General features: G+C 37.0%; 1 protein-coding gene and 1 long non-coding RNA gene across 3 annotated transcripts in view; one reads left to right on the forward strand and one right to left on the reverse strand.

Annotated features, from left to right (window-relative positions):
- The window catches only part of API5 (apoptosis inhibitor 5), a 28,176-nt gene extending 15,409 nt beyond the window's left edge, over positions 1 to 12,767 (forward strand). The window contains exons 10-14 of one of the 2 annotated variants that reach the window (XM_032840655.1): positions 1,222 to 1,315; positions 2,088 to 2,144; positions 5,156 to 5,232; positions 5,768 to 5,904; positions 10,639 to 12,767. In XM_032840655.1, coding sequence (XP_032696546.1) covers positions 1,222 to 1,315; positions 2,088 to 2,144; positions 5,156 to 5,232; positions 5,768 to 5,904; positions 10,639 to 10,721 — 448 coding nt within the window. In that variant the 3' untranslated portion in view covers positions 10,722 to 12,767. The remainder of the gene's footprint in view (positions 1 to 1,221; positions 1,316 to 2,087; positions 2,145 to 5,155; positions 5,233 to 5,767; positions 5,905 to 10,638) is intronic. The other variant, XM_032840656.1, reaches the window with a different exon arrangement.
- LOC116856945 lies at positions 4,976 to 5,864 on the reverse strand. Its single transcript, XR_004380656.1, has 2 exons — positions 5,760 to 5,864; positions 4,976 to 5,210 (listed from the first exon to the last, which is right to left on the reverse strand). It is a non-coding gene; the product is annotated as an uncharacterized LOC116856945 (long non-coding RNA).
- Positions 12,768 to 19,216: the final 6,449 nt, after the last annotated feature.

Here is a 19,216-nt window from a genome sequence, read left to right on the forward strand (position 1 = left end):
CTCTTCCCACTTGTTTTATGATCTTGAGCAGGTTCCCAACCTCTCTACTAACCCCCTGATTTTCCTCAGCAGTTACTTTAAATGAGAACAGCAGCTGCCTCGTAGAGTCGTGAGAATCAGACAGTGAATAGAAAGCTTTGAGCACCGTGCCTGGCACATAATGGGTACTCTGTAAATTGGAGTTGCTGTTGTTAAGGTCTTAGAGTATTCTAGGGGAGCCGCACTGGAGAAATCATAAGTTGTTTTCACGAACACACTTGTATGGAATCATTGTATTAACAACTTCACACCTTAAAATTTGAAATGCTTAGCCACTGTATCATCTGTTACTGTCCTCTATTGTTTGGTAAAGAAGTGGTTTAATACTTGGTGAAACATTTGATCAGAAGCAACAAGTTAAGGGCACCTGCGTGGCTCACTGGATTGAGCCTCTGCTTTCGGCTCCGGTTGTGATCTCAGAGTCCTGGGATCAAGCCCCGCATTGGGCTCTCTGCCCGGTGGGGAGCCTGTTTCTCCCTCTCTCTCTGCCTGCTGCTCTGCCTGTTTGTGATCTCTCTCTCTGTCAAATTAATAAATAAAATCTTAAAAAAAAAAAAAAGTTAAGAAATTCCTGCAAAAATTAAAAAATGATGCCAGGTTATTAAGCAGAGTTCTAGAAGTCAGCAGGATGGGGCTATATACTGCCTTTCTTTCATATATTATCTGGGAACAAACTTGAAAGGGGTATTTCTTTGAACCCTTAGAGATTGATATGCATTTATAATAAATTCCCAGATCAGCAGTTTTATTTTTAACTAGACCTTGACAATCAAACACTGTCCATTGTCAGCAGATAAATATGTAGAGGTTACGTGATTTGTGTAAGGTCACTTGACCTTCAGTTGGTCATTGAAAGAGAAGAACTCAGGCCATTGATTCTGATCTATGGTCCCTGAATGATTCACTCTGACTCTGCTTTACGGGTTAACATATCAAGCACAGTGTTACAGATCTTTCCCTTGCCAGATTTAATATGGACTTATTTCCGTTTTTGGTAAAGGAAAACTTTTTATTTTGCTTATTTATGTATCTTTTGGGATCATATATTGATAATAAAAAAAGTTCCTCAAAAAAAAATGACCTTTATTAGTTAAGAACGTTTAGCTATAGTAGAAGATTCTCTGAATTTAAAAACAAAATTGAAGTGGTGATTTGCTAACCAACCAATACTTCTTTATTTAGGCTGCAGTACTTTGCACGGGGACTGCAGGTTTATATCCGACAACTTCGCTTGGCTCTGCAGGGTAAAACAGGCGAAGCCTTAAAAACAGAAGAGGTAAGAATACTGGGTCACATCTTGTAAGGAAATTTTTTATAATAGCCAACATGTACTGCAAATTCAGTCTCAATTCATATGTCGAAATGTAACATTTGACTTCATTTGAACTGGTAATACAAGTCTGTGTTGAAGATACAATATGATGTTAGAAGATTGCCTAGTTATTTGCTAAGTTATATTTTTATCCTCGTTGAAATATTTCGAATATGTCCAAGTTTGTGAGCAGTGTTACAAACTTAGATACATACCAGTCTTTCACTAGGGTCTCATTAGCACATTTTGTTCCAATATTTGATTGACGATGTGATATTTTAATTTTTACCTTTTGGAAAAATAGCAATTTACATTGAAAAAAGGATTAAATTGCCAATTCTAAACCAAACTGTATGTGTGTTTGTGTTGGGATTTTTGGATTTCTCTCATCTCAGCTATTGTGATCAATCTTCATCACACTTCTCATGAAATATTTTAAGTTTTCATTATGTCTTCCTATAACTTAAGCTAATGAGTTTTAAAATAACTCATATATACGTAAGACCAGTCTTTGACTCATTTTTTCAGATAAGTGGTAGATAACACTTTAATATTCTAACCTGTCAAGAGAACATAAAGATTACTTGCTTTCTTTGCCATTTCTACACTGGTTTAGAGTCAAGAAGTGGGAATAAGCAGAAAGGACTCTGAAAGAAAAATATAATTATTCCAGTTCTCTATGGGAATGGGATATGCATCATAAAAGTTATTGGCACTTTTTGTTTTCCTTTTGCAGAACAAGATTAAAGTTGTTGCACTGAAAATAACAAATAATATTAATGTTTTAATCAAGGTAAGTGTTCTTTCTTACCCAGTCCTTCCAGCTAGCTAGAAAGTGTGCAAGAGGTTATCCATGTGTCTTTAGATCTGTAATGATACCATTGTACTCCAGGCATTAGGCCTTTTAAGGCTTTATGCTTTCTATAATACCAAGTGCCATTTCTGTAGCTATCATAAAGTCATACATTGTTTTACTTATTTAAAAGTTATTGCAGAAGATACTGCAGTCAAAGGGAGGCATGCAGATTTTCTCTGACCCAAAGCATTGGAACAAATACATTTAGACTCAGAAATTTCACTGACTTAAGTTCTCCTGGTCTATTGGGTCCTTTCAAATGGCCAGTAAAACCCCACTTTGCTTACATTAAGGATGAACAAGCCTGTGTGGCCCTTGAAATGTTTCCCTATAGTCTCTTCTGTTAACTTGTCTATATAATAAATTTAGAGCTTTCTGTACTGTAGGCTAAGGTGTACCTTACCATCAAACCATAAATACACTCCAGTTCTCTTTACCCTCCCCAGGTAAACATTAATCTGAACAGAAGACAATCTGAGAGGGGAAAAACAAAAAGAATCACAACAAAGTAACCATCACCTGTTTCTATAAGTCAACAGTATTGTAGCCAGGTGGAAAAAGCAATGAGTTTTCTAAAACCTAGAGCACAAAGCCTGATAATAACAAAATTAGGACTGGTGGTATACTCCTAACTCTAATCTGGTAACTTTCCCATGGAATCATTACTTTTTATCAGAAGAGAGGGAAACTTTTCAGAGAAAGCAACAGTGAGACATTAAGGAATGAGTATCATGGAAAGAGAAGAGGTGCGAGTACTCCCATCTCCTAAGAAAATCTTATAATTTTACTCCTTTTATTTATTTATTTTTTAATTTAAATTCAAGTCAGTTAATGTAAGTGTAGTCATGGCTTCAGGAGTAGAATTTAGTGACCCATCACTTACATATAACAGCCAGTGCTCATCCCAACAAATGCCTTCTTTATACCCATCACCCATTTAACCCATTCCCCACCCACCTCTCCTCCAGCACCCCTCTGTATGGCCTCCCTCTGTTTTTTTTTTTCTTTTTTTAAGATTTTATTCATTTATTTATTTAGAGAGAGAGTATGAGAGGGGAGAAGGTCAGAGGGAGAAGCAGACTCCCCACTGAGCAGGGATCCCGATGTGGGACTTGATCCCGGAATTCCGGGATCATGACCCAAGCCGAAGGCAGTCGTCTAACCAACTGAGCCACCCAGACGCCCCCTCTGTTTTTATCTTATTTTTCTTTCCCTTCTCCTGTGTTCCATCTGTTTTGGTTCTTAAATTCCACGTATGAGTGAAATCATGATCGTTCTTTGTCTGACTTATTTCACTTAGCATAATACACTTCTGTTCCATCCCCATTGTTACAAATGGCCAGCTTTCATTCTTTTTGATGGCTGAGTAATATTCTAATATATATGTATGTATAAACATGCACACCCACAAACACACGCCACGTTTTTTTTTATCCATTCATTGGTCAATGGACATTTGGGCTCTTTCCATAATTTTAGCCACTACTTGTTTCAAACCTTAAAAATAATAATTTCAAACAGTAAATTCATATATCAAAATGTGATTTTTTTGAGAAATAATTTATACATATCATTGTTATCAGTTTAAAGTATATACGATTAACATACATATACGATGAAATTATTAGTACCACAAATAGATTCAGCCAACATCCATTTTCTCATATATAGATACAGTAAAATTCCTTTCTTTAATAACATTATCATATGTTAAATGAGTCTAGTTAGAAACCTCAAGCATTTTTGATCCAAAGGACTTTACTGCTAATTCCCTGCATTTATCTGGCACAGTAGACTTGTTTCGTATCGTGATGGTTTTTATTAATGTTTAACTGTAGGAAGAACAGTTTAATCAAATTTTACTGATATATAAAAATCAGAGTGGGCTGCCTTAGTGTCTTAGTCGGTTGGGTGTCTGACTCTTGGTTTTAGCTCAGGTCATAATCTCACAGTCCTGGGATTGAGCCCCGTTTTCGGCTCTGCACCAATATAGAGTCTGCTTCAGATTCTTTTCCCCCATCCGTCCCACTCACTCTTTCTCTAATAGATACATGAAATCTTTTTTAAAAATCAAAGTTAAAGCTGATAAGAAATGTTAGGTAAAAAACTAATAATAAATATGTTTAGAAATCCATCTAAATTTTGAGGATATCATGAGGTTAGATTATTTTAGTTACTTTAACATTTAAATTCAGCAAACATTTGCATTACCATATACTAATAACTTGGTATTTAAGTCTTGTGGGTTTTTCCTTTATTGGTAACTTATAGATATTTGAGAAGAAGAAAAATATTAACCAGGCCTTTAGTTTTCTAGTTTTGTTCTAACTTTGAAACACTTAAAAATCTGCAAAAGCAAATATAGTTTGCACCATTCTTTTTCCCTTAAGGCACCTCAGTGACTGCATCTGTGCAAAAGAAATATTTAAGACTTCGTTTTATTACAGTTGATATATTTTATCCTGGAATTCTAAATGATCATCATTTAGAAAAAAGTTAGCTAGGGATGCCTGGGTGGCTCATTTGGTTAAGCATCTGCCTTTGGCTTAGGTCATGATCCCAGGGTCCTGGGGTCAAGCCCCGTGTCAGGCTTCTTCCTCAGCGAGTGGGGGTCTGCTTCTCCCTCTCCCTTTGCCCCCCACCTCGTGCTGGAGCTCATGTGCTCTCTTTCTTTCTCTCTCTCTCAAATAAATGAATTAAAAAAAAAAAAAAACTTAGCTACAGTTTCTGAAGTGATACAAAATGACATTAATGAGGTGTATTAGATATAATTTGTAAACAAAATCATCTGTTTATTTTTTCTCTTGCAACTTTTTTTTAGGTGAACAAGGATAGATAAGAACTTATTCTCTCCTAAACTTTAAGATGTCTCCATGTTTCTTACCCTCACCACCATTCTCCATACCACCAGATATATTAGAAATCTTGTCTTCATTTTGTCTTTTTAGGATCTCTTCCACATTCCTCCTTCTTATAAAAGCACAGTAACATTATCCTGGAAACCTGTACAGAAGGTTGAAATTGGGTAAGATACATTTAAAAGAATTGTAAGTGTTCTAATAGTTATGATTTATAAATATGAAAATCTGAATTTAGATGTTATATTTACTATACAGAAGGGTATAGATACAGAAGGGTATCTTACCAGTTAAATAGTCTTAATAAGATGTTAAAATATGAGTATTAGAAGCATGACTTAAAATATAAAGTCTAATTGCAGTGTATATCAAATAAATAGGTACAGAATAACCGTGGAATTTTCAGGGTTGTCTGTACTTCTGTGGCATAGACTTTTGACAAATTTTACAAACTAAGTCATTTGCCCTTAAAATTTTGTAGTCACATGTTCCAGATTATTTTCAAGCCTTGTAAATCCCCTCTGGCATTGTGTGGATTACTAAGGCACAGTTAATTTGATGACCTCAGAATGTTATTTCCTTTTTTTTCTGATGTAACTATTATCTTTGGGATGTCTTTAGTAACTGATACGCTAAATTACAAGGGTTTTAATGGCCTCTGGTAATAGAATTTTTTTATTGCCATTCTTCTTACCATTATAGGCAGAAGAGAGCCAATGAAGATACAACTTCTGGTTCACCACCCAAGAAATCTTCAGCTGGACCAAAAAGGGATGCCAGGCAGATATATAATCCTCCTAGTGGGAAATATAGCAGCAATTTGAGCAACTTTAATTATGGTGAGCGTTTCTGTTTGGGTACAAGCAATATGAGAAATTAGGCAGAAATTGTGTAACAGTTGATTTTAGTTATTAATTATATATAGTCACATATATAATACCTTATTCCACTGACTTCTGAGGTGGCTTGGGAAATGAGAGCTATTGGGGAAAACAAGTTACCCCATTTCTTTCTAACCCTTCCTTATGGGCTCACTAAATAGAGCATGCAGTACTTAGAAAAGAACTTAGAAAAGATAATCTGCCTCTTGTATTCAGAGGAAGGAACAAAAGGAAGGAAGTTGGCATGAACCATCCATTCCTGGTTTTCCCTGTTGTAACTTCAAGGCAAGACATTCTGTGCATTCTCCCTCAGGAGTAGTTACAGCTTCTGGCAGATGTGAGGAAATCAGTAATCTTGGACCTTTTCTGCCTCCTGCTTGTCTTCCATCTTCTGAACTATTTGAAAAGGAAACGTCCTAGAAGTGGAGTCAGATGTTTAAAGTATCATCTGGCAAGGAAGGGGTGTCCCATTGCAGTCTGTCTCCACTGCCCAGAGTGCAGTCTCCCTGTCAGCGTTAGCCATTGGTGCCAGGAGAGCTTCCCACTAGTCCATTGTCTCCCAGTGCTGTGAAGAAGTGAAGTTTATTTCATTTGACTTAGAGCCTGATGGATTCTTTCAAAGAAGAAAGGATGAAATATCACTGAATCAGCTCCTTAATCTTGCTTAAGAAGACAAAGCTTAGGGGAGTCTGGGTGGCTCAGTTGTTAGGCGGCTGCGTTTGGCTCAGGTCATGATCCCAGGGTGCTGGGATCGAGCCCCGAGTCAGGCTCCCTGCCCAGCGGGAAGCCTGCTTCTCCCTCTCCCACTACCCCTGCTTGTGTTCCCTCTCTTGCTCTGTCTTTCTCTGTCAAATAAATAAGATCTTTAAAAAGAAGAAAAAGATAAATTTAGTAATATTTGCAACTGAAAATACTTATTATGACTGGTCTTATTTACTGGTCTGAACTAATTCTTCAGTAATTATTCTTAAAACACATTCTGAAACATAGACTGTCTATAATCATTTCCAGGGTGAGGTAATCGTGACATTAAAGTCATCCTACAATAGCTAGATTCCTTTAATATCTGAGCAAACATTGTAGAAAAGCAGTTTTTAGATTGTGAAATGACCCCTCTACTCCAGTCAGGTTTGGAAGCAAATTAGTGTAGGAAAGATCACTGGAATCTTTTCCTTAATATGTAAATATACATTTCTTAGCCTCTTTTCTTAACTTGAAAAATAGGGACAACACTCTTAAAAATTTCAAATAAGGGGAAAAAAACAGTATTTGTGAAAACATTTTATAAATTGAAAGGCTTCTGCTACCTCATTACAACAACGATAGTCTTCTGTCACTTGTATCATGTAATGTGTCTATGAGAATTATTTTTAAAATCCAATTATTATCTCAAATACCATCTTCATTTTGCTTAAATGAAAAGTAATTGAAAGCAATGACAATGCATAGAGAATTGTATTCCTTGTCACTTGGGCAAGTGAGTTACTCCTGAGTTTCCAGGAGGATTCTGCTGTGTGAACTCACTGGCTGCCTGATGGTGAGAATCAGATGATACAATGCATGTGGAAAAGAGATGTGAAAAATACAAAGCCTTAGTGGTGATTATTTTTCACTGTCGGTAGAAAATCTGAGTCCCTTATAACTACAGTTGTTTATAGTCCTCAAAGTAACAAAGGCAGAACAAGCTTGCCTGTTAATTGTTCTTTTTGTGTCTGATATTACCATACTTTAATATTCCTAAAGGGGTCAACCTTGTTCTTGGGGTGCTAGTCATAAACAGAATTACAAAGCAAACTAAACTCTGACTCTTTTTATTGGAAAGTGGCAGCAAAATTTCTGCTAGCATTTTACATTTTGGAGTTGAATGTTAACAGGTCATAGGTATTTTCACAGTAGCAATTTTAAGAGTTCTTGGCTTTCTTTCACACATTCAGTTGAAAATAGTTCTTGATACTACAGATGGGATTTGGAAGACCTATCTACATCAAGTTTTTTTCCACCTTTTTTGTGTCCTTTCCTTAGGGAACTGACAGTGTGTCCAGAAGAAAGAAGCACATTGCTTTTTTTTTTTTTCCCCTGGGATATCAGTGTTGCCTCAAAATTGGAGAGGAGAACATGTTTTAACGTCACTTAGTAGATAGATTTTCTTAACCACATTTGGCAAAATCGTTGTAATTCCACTTTTCTTTGTCAGTCAAGCTCACATTTTATTTTATCTTTCCAAAAACTGGTTGGATTTTTTCTTTAAAGATCATGTATGCTGAGGGGTTAGGAAATTGACTCTTTTTGGTTACTAGAGAATCAGGTAGTATTAATGTACAGTCTTATTACAGTGAAATAAATAGACTGTTCCAGTTTCATAGGCTGGAACTTATTCATCATAGAAGAAGAGCCAGATTTGTGATTGTTTTTTGAATCCAGGCAGGCTTATGTAGACTTTTTTTTTTCCCTTTTCCAAGTTTATCACTTTACCAACCAAGGTCTTTTATTTGCTTTATATATATGTAGTCAGTTCAGCTTCCTGGTGCATTTTCAGTTGAAGTATTTACAAACACCTGCTCATGTTTGGTTTTCCTTCCTGCATACAGAATTGCCCAGTAATCCAGAAATACTGAACATGCTATATGTTGTGACTTGTATCCTTCCATCTTTTACCTTTTTAGACTGTAAAAATAAAGTATAATTTTAACTGGGAGCAGTGGCTTTTCAAGTTAGTAATGTAAGCTTGAAACCACTGAAAAGATCCGAAAGTGCAGACTGGTCCCTCAGGATGGAGCCCTTCAAAGAAAGAAAATTTGGAGACTTCCTGAACCGTAGAAATGGCTACATCCATTGCAGAGCGAAAAGAAATAGCCAGTATAGAAAAGATAACCATATCGAACAATATCTTCATACAGTGTATGTAATATACTCATTGATGTAGTTGAACAGTTGAGGGGCGCCTGGGTGGCTGAGTCAGTTAAGCGGCTGCCTGCAGCTCAGGTCATGATCCCAGAGTCCTGGGATGGAGCCTCAAATTGGACTCCCTGCTCAGCAGGGAGCCTGCTTCTCCCTCTGCCTCTACCCTCCCCTCCAGCTTGTGTGTGTGTGTGTGTGTGTGTGTGTACATGTACGTGTGTGTATGTACACACGCTCTCACTCTCTCATGAGTAAATAAAATCTTAAAAACAATTGAAAGGGTGTATTTTAGTAGTCACTTAGCTAATAGGTAATAATGATTCCTATGAAGATGTTAATTTGTTTTAAAAAAAGATGTTAATTTGTTAAGTGTGTTAACTGAAAAATGGAAGGTTTTATAATGAGTACAGTAGGGGGGAAATGTGCTGACATCTGCATAGATAAGGCCAAGTCTTAAACAGTCAAAAATGCAAGAGTTACAGCCGACATAAGGGTTGCTATTCTCCCTGTTACAGTCACTGCAAAATTACGGGGAGCATCTTACCCTTAGACCACCTCTGATTTTCTGAGTATGTTCAAGGGGTAATAAACATGGTGGTGTCATTTAAAAGGCTTTCAAACGGATCAACTTAGAAAAATGCGCCCTGACGTGAACGATGACTTTGAATCAGATCCCATTCTATTAAACATAAATATTGGCTAAGTTGGGGAAAGGTCGAGTTAGTTTTCTAACTCATGGTTGCTGGGTGGGGGGGGGGGGGAGGTGGTAAAAAATTACCCAAATAAAGTAATTATATTTCTAGTCATAATGGCAAAAAAAGGGTTGCAATATGGACTTAATAGGAATTTTTCAACCATTCAACATTACAGATCCAAAACAGCAACGCCAGGTGGTTTTTATTGCTCCTAACAGGATTGTTGCAGTGAGGAAGTTTAAAAGTTCAATGAAGAGATTTGACCTCTGGAATTAGAAGTTTGAGGCTCTTAACTTATTTATGTATGATGAAAAGTCCAATCTGTCTGATAACGTCAATCAGTTTTCTTCACTGGAAAGACTCCTTAAAGGAATATTTCTCTGGAGCGATAAAAGAGAGTAACCAGTGAATGAATCAAAGACTCATTCTACTGTATGACACAAGTGACTCGATTTTTCAGCAAAAGATATACTTAGTGTACATCAGTAATCTAAGCACTGTGTACATAATCACCTTTTTGGCAGTACTCTGAGCAGCTCATGTAGCTGATAAAGCAGCGCGAAAAGCTGTTGGCATTTATACCCACATTTTTGTGAGTCCAGGTGCTTGAAATATTATGACCAAAACGGATTGCCTATTCACTGTATTTGAAAGGTATGCTTTTCAGTCTAGCATAATTTTTCAAAATTGATCAGTGATAATTCAAGGTATTTTGCATTCATGGCACTAGCTTTTGAAGGCCAGTGGCTTTTTGTTAATTCCATATCAAGTATAGAAATTTTTATAGTGTAATTATCTTCAGTAGTGATAGCCATCAAAATAAATAACGAAGAATTGTACTTATAACATTGTCACCTTTAAATATCTTGTGTGTTTTAATTGAGTACCTACTCTGAATATATTTGACATCTTGCCATATGTGCTTTAGTGTATGTGTTGCCCTGGTTTTATGTACAGATTGAGTTTACAGACTAACAGAATGCTAGCGCTGCTTTCATAGAGCCTGCTGCTACACACTCAAAGCTACAAGTTACGCTTCTGTGTTTGCTGTACCGTGAAGTCCTGAGCAAGACCTAAACCCTTGTTCGCTTTTTCGTAGAGCAGAGAGGAGCCTTCAGGGGAAGTAGAGGTGGCCGAGGTTGGGGAGCACGAGGAAATCGTAGTCGGGGAAGACTCTACTGAGCAAGACATCACATTCTTCAGCATTGTCATGAGCTTAATAATACTTAAATTCTACTACTCATTGGATTGCCGGGGATGTCCCTTTAAAAGGACTGCTGCCTTCAGCTAAAAACTTAATGTTCTTTATACCTTTGTATGTATGATCTACTTTTGTAACAGACCATGGTTGTGTCCAAGGTAAAAACCACAGTGATATTTTTGGATGCTTTGTCCACAATCTTGACTTGTTTTTGCAATATCATCATTATTCAGACTTCATATTGTGAATCTTTTACTTTTAAACATCTTGGTAATTTGTTATTGAAAGCTATTCGAGTCTAAAATGTAATGAATTCAGTCTATTTCTGATAACTGGTAAAGATGAAAGTTGAAAGGTTATTGATTTCCTCTACCCTCTCTTTTTCCCCCCAATATATGGAGAAGAGTAATTGTCGATCTTAACATTTTATTTTCATTATTTTTAATAAAGCTGCTAGGCATTTCCTACCTAGTGTTGTAAAAGCAAAATACCAGCTTTCTTAAAATGTAGAAATTACATTACATTTTTAGGAGGAAGTAAGTTGCTTTGCACCCTTTACTTAACTCTTCTCCATATGTTGTGATATAAACTTTTGACTATGGGATCTTACTATTTGAATAGAAATGTGTATGTATAATATACATGCATACATAAGCATATATGTGTGTGTGTGTGTATACATGCGTGCTGTGAAACTTGACTACACAACATAAATCATTTTTTTTTAAATTCCTGGAACGGGTAGTCTTTGACACGGTGATGATCCTTTTTGAGGCTGAATCCATTAACTTGTTACCTAGGTTTTCCTCCCAGTAGTGAGGGATTTTGAGTCGGTTGCACTTACATGATTATTGTTATTTAAAACTAAAAATAAACCAAGGCTGCATTTTCAAAGATAAATTTGGAGATCCCTGCTGGAGAAATACAGCCAAAATATTGAATCTGATGTACATATAGGTTTCTACAGGATGCGCTAGATTAATTTAGAATTTGGGGATTTAATAACCAGGGCAACCCAGGAAAAGTGACTTGAAAACATTGTGTACCAATAAGCAAGGGATGCTCTCTTGGTTTGCTTTTGCCACTTTCAAGATTTTAACTTCTCAGGTTATTAATCAAAATTATTGTATAAGTTAGCTGATAGAATCTTTAGGTTAAAACAACAGATGGGGGGTTTGTGGAGTGTTTAATGTCATGGGCATTTTTAGTAGCATAGGCCCTTTTGCTCTGCCTTTTGAATGTTTCATATGTTTTTGTTCCACAGTTAATCTTCCCTCCCCAAGTTTGCTATTCAAATTCAATGCCTGAATGACATTTTCTAGTAGTTTGACATATTTTTCGAGGAATAGTTTGTGATTCTAATGCAGGTGTCTACATTACTGTTACCTCTACATTGGGGAAAAAGCGAAACCCCTTTGTTAGAATTACTGCACATGTTTATGGGAAAAATATTTTTTAAAGACCAGAATGATACAAGTGAGCAAAAGAAATTGGTCAGCTTGACTATGGAGTGGTGGCAATAATCTCTAAAACATTCCAAAAGAGTATGAGCTGAACCTAAGCTCCCTTGGAATCCGAAAAGACATAGGAACATGGAATTGCCATTTGAAAACTGTGACCAGATAGTCTGGACCTCAGAGGCATCAGCTGGTGGCCTAAAGCCATTTCAAGTACAGCAACTGTATTGGAACTACAGTTATATAAATTTGAACATAAATGTAACTTTTCCTCTTTTTCTTTTTTAAAGCATATTTGTAAAAAAAAAAAAAAAAAAATGCTGAGCAGAAGTGACTTAACTTTCTCAAGTTTGATACTGAGTTGACTGTGTTCCTTCCTTTACCACCTCATCATTCCCCTTACCTTTCCAAAGGCAACAGTGCACATCTTAGGTTATTTTTGCTTCAAAAATTTGAAAGAAAAACTTCATGCCATGATTTTTTTTTCCTTTTGCAAGACACCTGTTATCACCTTGTTCAAATGTAAATGTTCCCTTATGCTTTTGAAATAAATTTCCTTTTGTAATTTTGTTTTGTGTCTTGATGTGTTATGATTATGATAACTTAAGATTCCTGGATATCCATTAAACAATATTGGTTGTTTCTGTTGTGCCAAACATGAAAATATAAAGATAGGCAAGTTATCTTTAATTTTCATTTTTGGAGATTTTTTTTTTTTTAAGTTAATACACTTCTGAAAAAAATGATTTGGTTATTTTTATTGAAACAAAATATCAGATACATACTTGCCAAATTGTTATGAAATAATTTCCATCTTCAGGTTAATATGTAAAGGAAGTTGGAACTTCTTAATTTGGCTACCAGCCTTTATTAAAAGTCTTCCTGAAGTAGCACCTAGAATGGTTAGGAGTGTTCTAAAGCCAAATTTAAATGGAATGGAACGAGATAACTGCATTTCCCTGGTGATCACATCCAGGCCTACAGCTTTAATGCCACCTATATGCTGAGGACTGTCAAATTTCTATGTCCATCATTTCTTGCCTGGAGTCCATCATTTCAGCCTTCTAATGGATCTCCCTGCTGTTACGCTTGACTCATTTATAGCCTGTTCTAAACAGGACAGCAGAGATCCACTCCTACTTAAAGCTATTCAGTGGCTCATTTCAGAGTATAAATCAGAAACATTGCCATGGCTTTCCATCCCTGACCTCAGCTGCTATCCTTCCTCTCCATCACTCTGCCCCAGTCAGCTAGCTTCATGCGGCCTAGGCAAAGACACTCCTGCCGTAGGGATTTGGCACTGGCTGTTCCCTCCAGGCACTCTTTCTCTTATATCTCTTGTCTAACTCCATCTCCATGTCCTTCAAATCTTCTAAGATTACCTTCTCAAGGAAAATTAAATACCACAAGATGCCCAATCCCACTTACCCTACCACATGCTCCCTAGAGCGTTTGCCGACTTTTAACATACTGTATACTCTACTTGTACATTGTTTTGTCTGCTTCTCCCTGATAGAATGTAATCTGGCTAAAATGCCACAAAGGTAAGGATTTTTGTATTTTGCTCCCTGATAATTGCAACTAAAACAGTGCTTGGTACATATTAAGTTTTCAATTAAAAAAAGGCAGTGTTTCAGGCTCTGGGAATATAGTGGTGAGCAACAGAGGCAAACTCTTGGGAGCTCACGTTCTATTACACAGGCCTCATAAGCTGATTTCAGAGATTAGTTTTAAAACACATGCATTCTGATGTGACAGAGAAAGAACAGTTAGGAAAAATCAATTAATTTGATTGGTTAAGAAAGGAGGATGATGATTTGGAGCCAGCCTAGTGAAGATGTCAGGGAAAAGCATTTGAGATGGAGGCAACAAAACCTGCGTAACACTTGACTTTTTTTTTTTTTTTTTAAGATTTTATTTATTTGCCAGAGAGAAATCACAAGAGGCAGAGCACCAGAGAGAGAGGGGGAAGCAGGCTCCCTGCTGAGCAGAGATCTCGCCCAATGTGGGGCTCGATCCCAGGACCCTGAGACCATGACCTGAACCAAAGGCAGAGGTTTAACCCACTGAGCCACCCAGGTGCCCCTAACACTTGGCTTTAAGAGCACCAGTCTGCGCTAAAACAAAACAAAAACGGTGGGGGGCGGGGGGACGCTATCCCAAAACTTGTAGATTCCTAGTTTCAACCCCTGCGCTCCTGAATTCCTCATCTATGATAAGGAACCACTTTCAATAACTCAGAGGGCACTGCACTCTCTGACATTGAGGCATGTTTCCTCTGCCCAGAAAATCATTACCCCCTATTCTCCACCCACAATCATCCAGCTAACTTGGGATTCATCCTTCAGGTCACACTAGATTTCACTCTCCCTGGGAAGCCTTTCCTCCCAAGTTGGGTATAGAACCAACCACTTGTGTGCTCTCTTAGCACATGATCATTTTCCCATGTTAGAAACCATAGAAAGAAAACTCAAAGCAGTTCTGGGCCGGTAGAAAACAGCAAATGAGATTCAAGTCTAACAAGTGTGATGGAAACTAAAATTTAGACTAATGAAACCTAATTTGTCAAAAACCTAAGAAATCGTAAATTCATTCCTAGAAGTTGTACATTTACTCCCTAAAACTAATGCAATCATAAATAAATTCTGGTCATAAAGAGTTGATATTATAAACAAGATCTGAGACAAGGCCTTAGATAGATGAAATACCACATACAGCTCCAGTTGGTATTTCTCAAGAAATACTTAAATAGAAAAGGACCAAAGAGAGAGAGAAAAAAAAAAGGAAATGGTATTCCTATGAGGAAAAACTAAAATTTAGCTTGCTATAAGGTGATGAGGTAAAAAAGCACAAACTAAAAAGATTTGAATAGAATGAATTGGATTCATCATAAAATGAGGATCCTGATACCTGAGTGTATGTGGGAGTAAAAGCTGGGGATGGGAGCAGGTATGACCATTAGCTTCTTACAGAATCAATAGTCACAATAAAATTACTCCCCAAATAAAACTGTCCTCCCCAAATACAGTAACACCTGCAAGACTTTCAATAAATTAATGTCTGGTAAGTCTGTATCAGGAAAATTCTTTTTTGAGGCTGACCATCATGCTATCCTCAGAGCAGCCCTAGTATCACTGTGAACTGGAATCTTGGGCTGACTGGACATTTGGTCTCACCCGTAGTAGTCCTCATGCCTCAAACTGCTTGATTTATTTGGCAAATTATTTCTAAATAAAATCACTATATTTAGGTATCCTCTGTCTCCTCTTTGAAAATCCTACCCACTCTGCATATAGCTGTTGGGGAGATATACCTCTGCAACCCTTCCAGCCATAACTAGCCTCCTTTCTTAACCACCTTATCAACATCTATCAATTCAAAATCCCTCTAAAGGAATGAACTATATGCAGAGTAGACTGCCAGTTATTTCCTCCATTTCCGTTTAAACATGGCTGCTTCACTTATGATGATGAATCTATTTCCTTTGCCCTTTGAATCTGAGCTATCCTTATTCCCTTCTTTGACCAGCAGAATGCAGAAGTGACACTGCCAGTTCTGGGGCGGGCCCTCAAGAAGCCTGGCAGCTTCTACCATGTAAGAAGCCTCTATAACTGCCCCGAGAGACAGCACAGCTACCCCTGGATCATTTCAGCCACTCCAGCAAATGTACTAGATGTGTGTGGAGACATTTCATGACATTCTGGCCCCAGCTGAGGTCCCAGCCCTATGAGTGACCCAAGCCAACAGCAGGAGAACCACCCAGCTGAGTCCAGCCAATAAACTATGAAATATAATAAATTATGTTTTAAAATTAAACATTTAAGCCACTAAATTTAAGTTGGTTTACCATGAAGCAAAAGATAACTAATAGAATTTAAAACAGAATGTTAACTCTCAGATACGTTTATATCTTATATTTTCTCTAAGGAATAAACAGTATGGAGATTCTCTGCAACTTTCAGATAAAATGGCTCAAAGGAGGAAACAATCCAGAAAGTCCATTTTATCATTGTCCAATTCTTAGCTTCAAAAATTCTATACTTTATAGAGATAGTAAGTAAAAGTCAAATTAACCAAGCTTTCTGGAAGATAAAAGTATATTTGTATAGGAAATGCTTCCTGCCATCAGATGCTAACAATGTATAACTAATTGAAAAAAAGAATTACTCGGGCACCTGGGTAGCTCAGTGGGTTAAGGCTCTGCCTTCAGCTCAAGTCATAATCTCAGGGTCCTGGAATCGAGTCCCGCAATGGGCTCTCCACTCAGCAGGGAGCCTGCTTCTTCCTCTCTCTCTGCCTGCCTCTCTGCCTTCTTGTGATCTCTGTCAAATAAATAAATAAAATCTTAAAAAAAAAAAAAAAGAAAAGAAAAAAAGAATTACTCAATAACATAAGTTACTACCAGAACTAACTACCAAAATACAGGCCAATATCTCTGATGAACAAAGAAGAAAAAAATCCTCAACAAAACATTAGCAAGCTGCATTCAAAAATATATTAAAAGGATCATTCACCACAATCAAATGGGATTTATTCCAGGGAAGCAAGGATGGTTCAATATTTGCAAACCAATCAATGTGATACTCCACACTGACAGAACAAAGGATAAAAATCATATGATCATCTCAATAAAAACAGAAAAATTTGACAAAATTTGATATCTGTTCATGATAAAAACTCTCACAATCACCAAAGTTGGTTTAGAGGTGAAATATACCTCAACATAATAAAGGCCATATTATGAAAAACCCACAGTTAATAGCATACTCAATGATGAAAAATCAAGTGTTTCCTCTAGGGGTGCCTGGGTGGCTCAATGGGTTAAAGCCTTTGCCTTCAGCTCAGGTCATGATCCTGGAGTCCTGGGATGGAGCCCTGCATCAGGATCTCTGCTCGGCAGGGACCCTGCTTCCCTTCCTCTCTCTCTGCCTGCCTCTCTGTCTGCTTGTGATCTCTGTGTGTCAAATAAATAAATAAAATCTTAAAAAAAAAAAAAAATTCTCTGCCCTTAAAAAAAATTGTTTCCTCTTTAGATCAGAAACAAGAATATCCACTCTTAACACTTTTATTCAACATAGTACTGGAAGTCCTAGTCACAGCAATCAGACAAGAAAAAGAAATGGCATCCAAATCAGAAAGGAACAAGTTAGGGCACCTGGGTGGCTCAGTGGGTTAAAGCCTCTGCTTTCGGCTTAGGTCATGATCAGGGAGCCTGTTTCCTCCTCTCTCTCTGCCTGCTTCTCTGCCTACTTGTGATCTCTGTTAAATAAATAAATAAAATCTTTAAAAAAAAAAAGGAACAAGTTAAATTGTCCCCTATTTGCAGATGACATGATGCTATGCATAGAAAACCCTGAAGACTCCACAAAAAAAACTATTATAAGTACGAAATTAATTCAGTGAAGTTGCAGGATACATAGAAATCATGTTTCTATATGCTAATGATGAAGTAGCAGAAAGAGAAATTTAGAAAACAATTCCATTGATAATTACTCCAAAAAAGAATAAAATACCTAACAATAAGGGCACCTGGGTGGCTCAGTCAGTTAAGCGTCTGCCTTTGGCTCAAGTCATGATCCCAGGGTCCTGAGATCAAGTCCTGTTGGGCTTCCTGCTAAGCGGGAGCCTGCTTCTCTCTCTGCCCGCCAGTTGTGCTTCCTCTTTCTCTAGTGCTCTCTCTCTCTCTCTATCTCTCAAATAAATATGTAAATCTTTTTTAAAAATATACCTAAGAATAAACTTAATCAAGGAAGTGAAAGACCTATACTCTGAAAACTATGAAACACTGATGAAAGAAATTTAAAGTGATATAAACAGATAGACATTCCATGCTCATGGATAGGAAGAACAAATACTATTAAAATGTCTGGACTACCCAAGGTAATCTATATAGTCAATGCAATCCCTATCAAAACACCAACAATCTTTTTTACAGAACTAAAATAATACTAAAATTTGTACAGAACCATAAAAGACCTCAAAAAGCCATAGCAATCTTAAGAAATAACAAAGTTGGGGCGCCTGGGTGGCTCTCTGCCTACTTGTGATGTCTGTCTGTCAAATAAATAAATAAAATCTTAAAAAAAAAAAAAAAAAGAACAAAGTTGGAGGTGTCACAATCCCAAATTTAAAGGTATAGTACAAAGCTGTAGTAATTGAAACAGTATGATACTGGCACAAAAACAGACACATAGGCCAATAGAACAGAATACAGAGCCCAGAAATAAACCCATGCTTTTCTAGTCAATTAATAATCTGCAACAGAGAAGCAAGAATATACAATGGGGAAAAGACAGTCTCTTCAATAATTGGTTCTGGGGAAAATAGACAGCTATAGGCAAAAGACTGAAACAGGACCCTTTTCTTACACCATACACAGAAACAAACTCAGATTGAATGAAAGGCCTAAATGTGAGACCTGAAACTATAAAATTTCTAGAAGAAAATATAGGCAGTAATATCTTGGACACTGGCCTTAGCAGCATTTTTCTAGATATGTATGTCTCCTAAACCAAGGACAATAAAGGAAAAATAAAGTATTGGGATTATACCAAAACAAAACAAAAACAAAAAACAAACAAAAACCAAAAAAATTAAAAAAACCTTTTGCACAGCCAAGGAAACCATCAACAAAAGGGCAACCTACTGAATGAGAAAAGATATTTGCAAATGCAAATCTGCTAATGCATTAATGCCCAAAATATATAAATAACTTAAAACCAAAAAGTAAACAATAAATAATCTGATTTTAAAATGGGCAGAGGAGGATGCCTGGGTGGCTCAGTCAGTTGAGTATCTACCTTTGGCTCAGGTCATGATCCCAGGGTCCTGGGATCAAGTCTCCTGGAATCAAGTCCCCTTGCTCAGCGGGGAGCCTGCTTCTCCCTCTGTCTGCTGCTCCTCCTGCTTGTGCACTCTCTCTCTCTCTCTAACAACAGTAACAACAAAAGACATGTTGATGACCAAAAGACACATAAAAAGATGCTCAACATCACTAATCAGCAGGCAAGTCCAAATCA

This window comes from Lontra canadensis, unplaced genomic scaffold, assembly GCF_010015895.1.
Source record: "Lontra canadensis isolate GAN:19392208 unplaced genomic scaffold, GSC_riverotter_1.0 scaffold115, whole genome shotgun sequence".
Lineage (NCBI taxonomy): Eukaryota > Metazoa > Chordata > Mammalia > Carnivora > Mustelidae > Lontra > Lontra canadensis.